The sequence below is a fragment of the Apostichopus japonicus genome, chromosome 13, assembly GCF_037975245.1.
Source record: "Apostichopus japonicus isolate 1M-3 chromosome 13, ASM3797524v1, whole genome shotgun sequence".
Taxonomy (NCBI): Eukaryota; Metazoa; Echinodermata; class Holothuroidea; order Aspidochirotida; family Stichopodidae; genus Apostichopus; species Apostichopus japonicus.
The window spans coordinates 22,961,893-22,971,081 of NC_092573.1; the positions used below are offsets into that span (position 1 = coordinate 22,961,893).

General features: G+C 38.7%; 1 protein-coding gene across 1 annotated transcript in view; it reads right to left on the bottom strand.

Moving 5' to 3' along the window:
* Nucleotides 1-9,189, bottom strand: part of LOC139978990 (small ribosomal subunit protein uS11m-like) — a 53,022-nt gene that overhangs the window by 27,488 nt on the left and 16,345 nt on the right. Inside the window, exon 2 of the mRNA XM_071989628.1 lies at nt 8,722-8,908. Within this exon, the coding sequence (XP_071845729.1) occupies nt 8,722-8,908 (187 nt within the window). The remainder of the gene's footprint in view (nt 1-8,721; nt 8,909-9,189) is intronic.

The following is a 9,189-nucleotide window of genomic DNA, read 5'->3' on the forward strand; positions in this document are numbered from 1 at the left end:
TTAATTTGAGACTTTCTTACTTCATTCATAGCTCAACAAAGGTTCTTTTGTTTTACCGCTGGATGTCCTGAATACATGTACAGTGACTTACTACCCAAATACTCGGCTGAAATGGGTATAAATTTATCCATCTTCACAGGGTATGTAGGTAAGAGTGCATACTGTATGTTGAGAGAAGACAGGTAAGAGGAGTCAAAAAATAAACCTTGATAGCACTTCAAAAAAAAAGTTGGCTTTCTTTAACTTCACAAGTTTCTGAACGTAGAAATAAAAACATCTATAACTAATTTTAGTGCATAAAATTTAATAAGCCTACCAGTTTTGTCTCTGCAGCGAACTCCTCATCCCACTCCCCAACCTCTCCCATTTGTAAAATGTATATTTCCAGCATTTAACTTTCAATGTAGTCACTACACTGACTGACTGTATACCACAGGCAATCATTGGCCATTGGCAAGACTGTATACATAAACACTATATGACCACAATAACAAATACTGTATCCTAATGTAGCTGCTGCCTCATATACAAACAACCAGCTCAGTTAAGCTAATAAGTAGTAACTCACTTGACGACCGCATCGTTCTGTTATTTTCATTTGGTACAGATTTATAAATGAATGACAGTGAATCCAAGTTCAATCAAGAATCCACATGTAGAAATCCACAGACTACTGACACAAACAAAATCCAGCCTACTTTTCTTGCTAGTCAATAACTGTTGGGTGGGTGGACATCAATGCCGATATGAAAAGCCCACACTGCCTGTGACTTGCCACCGAAACCCTGAGAATTTTTTTTTTCTTTCCTCGCAATCTACAAGCATTCATACACAAATATACTGTACAGTGCCCAGCAAAATGCACAAGATGTAAGCTAGTTCAAGCCTAAAGCACTGTGCATAGTTGGTGAGCTGCCAATATTTGCCTGATGAAAACACACAAAAAATCTAACTTGTAAGTTGACACCTGAGAGAGGTCAAGTTCACTACCGGAGGAGGGTCCTTCAAATTTATCCACAGGTCAAGTTTAAAAACTCAAGCCAAAAAGCTGTTATAACTTTTTAGAAATTTGTTCTTTCTGTTCAGTCACACTCATTTGTGCATGGAGATAAAATTTAGCTGAATTAATAATACCAAAAGTGATAATTATAAATGATAATATTTGGGATACATTTTGAACATAACAAAATCAACTCTTCAGAAAGAATGGGACAGAAGTTGACTGATTGGATGAATGAACGATGATTTCCACACCCCCCTGATCAGAATGGAAACATCGAGATATTGTGAGCCAATCCTGGTCAGTCTCTATTGATAGAATTTTGCTATGGGATGGCCTTATTTGACTTGGTTGGGGTTTTTGTTTTGATCATGGAAGCTGATGATAGTAGCAGCAGAGAGATGAAAATCTAGGACAATTTTATGTTTTATTTTTTTTATTGCTCCTTCTTTTAAGCTGGAAAAGTCTGACAAAGCAATCTTCGGGTAACTATTTAGGACAGCCACTACATTCGATATAGTGTTGAAGGAAGATCTGTGAGGGATGGAGACAAAGCAATCAGGCCTCGTTTAAAAAGATTCTGCCTCATCGTTTAAACCTGCAATTTTGTGTCCAATTTGTTACTGTGGTAACGTAGTAATACATTTATAGAGTTACAGGAAAGGTAAAGTGTACATTACCACAACGTGATCTGCTTGCCTTCCTGCACTCAAAAATCGAACCGGGAATGACGACATGAGCCATATTTTTTCAAAACGTTTGCAAATAAAACGATGATAAACAATATCTTCTTCTGGATTGGACATTAGGAAAGTCAGTAAATTTATGTCTGATTTAGGAATTTAGCAAAATTCTAAAATATAACCACAAACAGTAAAGATCTCTCTTTCTCTCAGTTCGCTTTAAAACAGAAGCAAACACAACCATCCTCTTTAACTTATTTGGTAGAGATGGATTTGATGGACAACTTCACCAAACAGATAAGAACATTCTTGGTCATGACTGGGAAACATCCTGGCTTTAAAGTCAAATCGGGGGAGGGGGGGGGGGGGGTCAGGGGCTGTCCATGTTGTCAATGTATCACGATGCAGTATCACCGGGAGGTGAAATCTCCCTTTGTTGTGTTTTGTTTTGTTTTCATGTTACCATGGTGAAATGGATGCCAATGTTAGGTAATTTTATATACCACATCATAGCAGCAATGAAGCAGCAATACGTTTAAATACCGCCCCCTATCAAAGTAACATAAATAAAGGTAACAGAACTAAAGAAAACCATTTAATATTACAACTTAAAGCACCAGTATCTGGCTCTGTGATGTAAATATTAGACTTGTCCAAGTCTCCTGCCAAGTATATGAATTATGAAGGAACAATTACAACAAGATATTCCAAAGGGATACAGCTTATAAATCGATTCCTGTTGGAGGGGGAGGGGAAAGAGGGAGGGGGAGGGAAGGGAAAGGGGCGGAAGGGGATGAGAGTGAGAATTGCACAAAACAAGTATCTCTATCAAATAGGTCAGTGCATAACCAGTTGGTTCTCCAGTGATATGTCAATTTCATTTGAAATAGTCTGCAGGGTGCATATTGCCCGCTCAAAATTGTTCCAAAATACGATCAACATTGTTGCCAAAATTGCCAAAATTGAAAAGCAGCTTAGGCCTGAATAAAAAAGCAAAGGGTTGGGAGAAGGGTGGGGAGTCTAAGGTGAGCTTAGGATAATCAATTATTCAACATTGTATTCAAATTGATTAGGTCGTTGACTAAAGTTGGGAAGGAAATTTGATTTTTTGATTTGATTTGATTTGATTTTTCGTACTTGAATGGTAAAGTTTCGGCTTGATTCAACGGGGGTATCGCTGTGTCATTGATGAGATACTCACTGCTGAGCGGTGCTGTGATATTAAATTGACATCCATAGGCCTAGTGCCTTAATACTTTTGACCAGAAATAACTTTCAAAGCAGGTTTAACAGATAACGTATCTATGATATATGACTGATGAGTGACAGCCAAATTGACACCAGTGGTCCATTAGCACGGACGGACGGCACCAGGTACGTTGGAAAAAAAAGGCCGAGCAATCTGCCAATGTCTTAATTAATTAGATCTTTCCTCATGTGAGGATCTCTGGACGCTCAGTAGCATCTACGGGATGAAAATTACACATCGGAAGACAGTCGTATTGGTTTTTTTGTAGTGACCGTAGAAATCGGTAAACTGGGAAAGCAGTTTTCAGATTTTCTTTTCGTCAGTGCTTAGTAGGAAGATGAGATTTCAATATGTACATATTTATGTTTGCAGTTTTTTTTTTAGAGAGCATCGTCAGGAGGAAGAAGCCCTTGTAAAATCAAGACCGAATGATGGAGATTCTCGTTATCCAGGAATTCAAAGAAGAGAGAGAGGTAGAAGGAGAGACCTGGAAAGGGAAAGAGAGGGGCAGATGAATGGGCAGAGGGAACAGAGGTGGAGAGAGAGAGGAGGGGAGAGAGAAATAAAAGAGAGAGCAGATATGGATATCATGAATAAGTAATTAATAACATTAAAGTACAAAGCCACAGGGCTTTAGAACCCGATCCCGGATTTGAAATTCTAGTCAAGTTTCCTATGTCGACTATTAAAGGTTACCCCTAGACTCAAGATTAGGTCTTAGTCAGCTCTCTCCTGGAAGTCGTACCTCAAGATCGCAATCTCTAGGACTTCGAGTGATTCAAATAGTTAATAGAGCTGCTTATTATTCCAGAATTTTTACATTTATTTGTGAATGTTGTTTTCTTTCACTGATTCAACAAGCAACAAAGTCGAATGTTAATAAGCAAAGGTGTAGGTTTTTATTTTCAAGAGCCGTAAAGATTACATACATGTGTACACTTACAGTACTGTATATATATATGACTCAATTTCTTTACTTGTTCATTTAATTGTTAAATAACTTGTTGTTTTGGTATTAAAGCACCTAGAGCAGCTTCTTCTCCTTTCTGATTTGGGGCAATATAACTCCACAGTCAGTGTTATCATTATTATTATTATATGTGTCACTCTACACTACTTGACCATAAATTAATATCTCTGAAACTGAAACCAAAAGAAGTAACTTTGAAGATGACAAATTTATCATTTGTATCAAGCTCCCCCCTCCACCACTCAAAATAGAAGAAGACAAAAATAAAACAGTCTATCAAAGATCTACAGAGTTGGTAGTACTCCTGTATCTGCTTGCACTCTACAAATTTGTCATTTGTTATAAGAAATCTGTGAAAAGAAGTCCGCCATGCTGGTATATGATACTCTACCTCCATTTTGTTTTAATCTACTTAAAGGCATTGAAGACTCGCCCCAAACCGCGTGCCGCGCTCTGAAAAAGTTAACTTTTCGTTGCTTGCAAGTGAAGTTTTCTTCTTGTCGCTACAAAATGCAGACAGTAATGAAACGTGATACCTTGTTACCTTTTATCTAGACCTGAGATGTCCATTGCTGCTATATACACTGTGTTGTGGGTATTGACCTTAGCTGTCCTGTACACTAGTGTCTAATTACCGATGGTAGCAAGCTGTGTGTGTATTTTCTGGGATTGATGGTGGTGTCTAACACTTCTGTTACACCTCATTCGAAACTAGGTCAGATTACCGGCATGAGACGTTTCTTTGTGCGCGAGTCTTCACTCCCTTTAAAGCCGGTGAACTTATTTAATCTGAAAACGTCAAACTGTATCTGCTTCTAGATGAAAGGTTAAGGACTGTCAGACCCACACTGACATGGACCCATGGCCCCGACATCATGTCTCATGCTACAGACATAATGGTTACACCCCTCTACTACAATGAACTTCCTCAGCAATGGGGGGGGGGGGGAAGGAGGCGGGAAGGGACAATTAACTGACATACAGTATTGTCACAGCCATGTGTCTTGGAAGATGTCCCCTGCAAAAGTCGTATTTGCTCCAGTCCTGGGCTCCAGAGTGGGCCTTTTGGAGGAGGGGGAGTGGGAGGGGGGTTAACAAAGGTACATCTCTTCCTGTATCTTGGTCATTTCAATGGTGAATGACAAACATCCCGGGGTCATATCGAGCAATTTTAACCTCGATGGAAGTTGAGATTTGTATGGCACTCCTTCCTATTCAAAATACCACCTGGTTGATTGAACTGACACAACCTCAAATATGTAGAGAATGTCATGACTTTTACTTTCACATTATAACTATGCACAATAAGAAAACCTAAGGCCAAATAGACATCACAAGTTGTCATATACTTGGAATTTTTTGTTGAGCAATCTTAAATGACAAATTGTCAGATTATAGAGCCTACCCCTGTCAGGGAGAGTAAATGCATTCTGTACAAAATTTGGGGAAATTGGAGGGAAAAACAGAAATATCCTGAAAATATGTCAAAAAATTAGACAATTAATCAAGTTGACGGGTAGTACACTCATGAAGCTAAAATCATTTCATGAGCCGCCTATCGTCAATCGTATCCATGTCTTGTTTTAACTCCTGACTTCTAATGAATATGTATAGATCCCACTACAACCACCAATCGCAACTGTGTTAGTATACATACATCTGGTGTCAGCGTCGTCGCTACCATGAACACACCAAAGGCCAATTTATCACTACATTAAAATTTCCACTACGATCATGTTACCTAGTTATAATGTTTAACATTACCATTATCAAAAGCACTGCATTCCAATTACCTGTACCTTCACTTAATTACATGACCATCACCACCACAACACTATAACCTAGATCGTTACATCATGTGAGAGCGTGGCCACCACATGAGACCGTGGTGGCCAATTGGCTAAGGCCTCGGACTCGTGATCCAAGGATAGCTGGTTTGATTCCTGCCTAGTTCATTACGTTGTGTCCTTGGGCAAGATGCTTTATCTCACTTGCCTCTCTCCACCCAGGGGTTAAATGGGTACCTATGAGGTAACTTGTCATTGGGCGCAGTATATAACTGCTGCCGACTGGAGGGATTGTCTCTGGGACAGGTTATCATTGACCAGGGGTAATATAACGTCTGTAAAGCGCTTTGAGACCTATCGCTGGTACAGTATAAAGCGCTATATAAAAAGCAAATATTATATTTGATATCATTATCACCATTACTGGTCTTCATTTAGCATTGCTTAGAGCATTACTTGAAACATTCTACTTAATACATTATAACCAACCATTACATATCAAATCACAAACAACATTACATTTCAGATTGCTGCTACCTTCTATATTATTCACTGATGAAACGTTCAAACCACTTATTGTATTACCGTCTGCTTACCGTCTTCGTTCTTAATCACTACATTTTAACGACATTACACTAGAATGGTGACATCACCTGATATGACATGTGACATTATGACTACCATATAAATATTATACTGACTTAAGTGAATTACCACTACCACTAAAACTGACAATACTTGCCAAATTTCAAACTTGAACTTCTTTTCAAAACTAAAGTCTGGGATCAAGCATTCCTCCACAAACATGCTTCATTTGTAGCTGCACTCCCATTGGTGGATTGGTTTCTAATACCTGTTTACTTTCAAATACTAATTACCCCAAAGGGACTGTTGACTAAGTACCCTGGCAACTAAAGGTCAATGTGATATTAGCCAACCAGTCACCTCCCCTGTAAACATCTCAACTCAATACTTCAATGCTATAATATTCTGGCGCTCAAAAATTTTCTGAACAAAATTTGAAAGATGCAAACATTTGACTACTACCCTGAAGCAATGGGCCGTGTGGAGTACTACTAGGGACTGGTATCTTCTCTATTACCACTGTTTAATTCACAGTGGCATGCAGTACAGTGCTTTGTGTGCATGGCAAGGGCAGGGCAGGGCATGCTAGTTTAGCACAAACAAATATTTCTGCCTGGTGAAACTGACCTTTCCACCACCACCAGGTTTTGATTGAGGGGCCCTGAAAAGGGTGCGTGTACATTTGCATTTTTCAAAGTGAATAAACAGTTTTCTAACCCAGGTTGTAAAAAAGCCAGCGTACCTTTTTATTAAGATGCCAGTATATTATTTCTGTATCAATTAAGCTGAAAGCAACTTTGCATGTTAAGAAAAACTGATTTTGTAAAATGTATTTCAAGCGAAGTTGCCACCTCTTGGAGTTTCCCAAAACTGCGGGAAGCCAGCTGTGGGAACTTATGTTTAGCATTACAGTGCATGCAACGGGCCACGAGGCAGTACAAAGCCTACAGAAATGAAGCATAGACTGCAAAACTGTCCCACTAATCAATGAAGCGACTACCAATGGTCTCTGGACAGTCTAAACAGGTTTCAAAGTAGAAAGTAACAGGGTTAACCGGCATAAAGTGGAAAGCAAATAGGATTATATACTGGTAGAAAGTAATAGGGTTTATTGTTAGAAAGTAGAAAGTAACAGGGTTAACCAGTAGAAAGTACCAAGGATAACTTAAAGAAAGTAATAAAATTACTGGTAGAAAGTTACAAGGATTTATGGTAGAAAGTAATAGGGTTTATTTCTAGAAAGTAGAAAGTAACAGCCCTGGTAAACACGTAGAAAGTACTGGGATTACTGGTAGAAAGTAATTGAGATTACTGGTAGAAAGTAACAGGGAGTACTAGTAGAAAGTACAAGGATTACTAGTAGAAAGTAACAAAACATTACTAGTAGAAAGTACTGGGATTACTGGTAGAAAGTAATTGAGATTACTGGTAGAAAGTAACAGGGAGTACTAGTAGAAAGTGCAAGGATGACTAGTAGAAAGTAACAAAAATTACTGGTAGAAAGTAATAGAGATTACCGGTAGAAAGTAATAGGGATTACTGGTAGATAGTAATAGAGATTACTGGTAGAAAGTAACAAGAATTACTAGTAGAAAGTAACAAGAATTACTGGTAGAAAGTAATAGGGATTACTGGTAGAAAGTAATAGAGCTTACTGGTAGAAAGTAACAAGAATTACAGGTAGAAAGTAACAAGAATTACAGGTAGAAAGTAATAGGGATTACTGGTAGAAAGTAATAGAGATTACTGGTAGAAAGTAACAAGAATTACAGGTAGAAAGTAACAAGAATTACAGGTAGAAAGTAATAGGGTTTATTGTAAGACAGTAGAAAGTAACAGGGTTAACAGGTAGAAAGTACCAGGTATTACTAAGTAGAAAGTAATAGGGATTACTGGTAGAAATTAACAAGTATTACTGTTAGATAGTACAAACTTAACAGGATTTATTGTTAGAAAGTAGAAAGTAACAAGGTTAACCTGTAGAGAGTAGAAGGTAACAAGGATTACCAGAAGAAAGTAACAGGGTTTATTGTTAAAAATGTTACAGGTTTTACTGGTAGTGTTAGGATACGGTTAACATGTCTTTTATTTGTTGCTATCTTATATCAAACGTATGTGTAAACACTTTGGATGGTAGAATGAGAAGGAAGGGCAACGACCGGAGGAGCCGGTCGCTGATGGTGCACAGTGTTAAAATATTACCAGGGCATACTAGACACGGTAAAGTGAGGTGCTAAGGTTGTGAGGAGACAGGTAAGCGAGGAACGAAGTAAATATGTCCTTTATTTGTTGCTATCTTATATAAGCCTTATCTTTGTGATGGAGAATTATGATTCAAAAGCATGTAGTGAAACATCCCCATCGGTAAACCTCAGAATGATCTAAGTTAAATACAGGTTATAATGTTTCCACAGGAAGGCCTTTTAACCACCAAACTGTATCCTTACCTCAGAGAACTCCTTTCAGCACCCTGGCGTCCTTCACCCTCCCTCAAATCTGTCTCCTCTGCATTCAAGAACTGTCTGCTGACATGGAAAGGATGGTGGCTCTGGGTCAGTATGGGCAGAGTACGTGGATAACACCATTTCTGATGTCTGACTATCTGACACAACTGCTGGAGAGCTCGAAGCTTTACTGCAATGGAAGAAAGAAGATACTATCAAAATGCATCTTTACAGTAACCAATTTCTTCTCAAGCTCTGGAGAAACTACATAACTAATCCTACCAAAGACACGAACAAGGCCTTGGAAATGTGGAGAATAGAGGATGGATGTCATGGTAACCGTGCTAGATTGCTAGTAGGTACCCTCTCACATATTTCCATGGTTTTCCTGCTTGCCATATTTAAGAGCTTTTCCAAATGCCATACTACCATCCCCTCCCACATACCCTACCCCTCCCACATACCCTTACC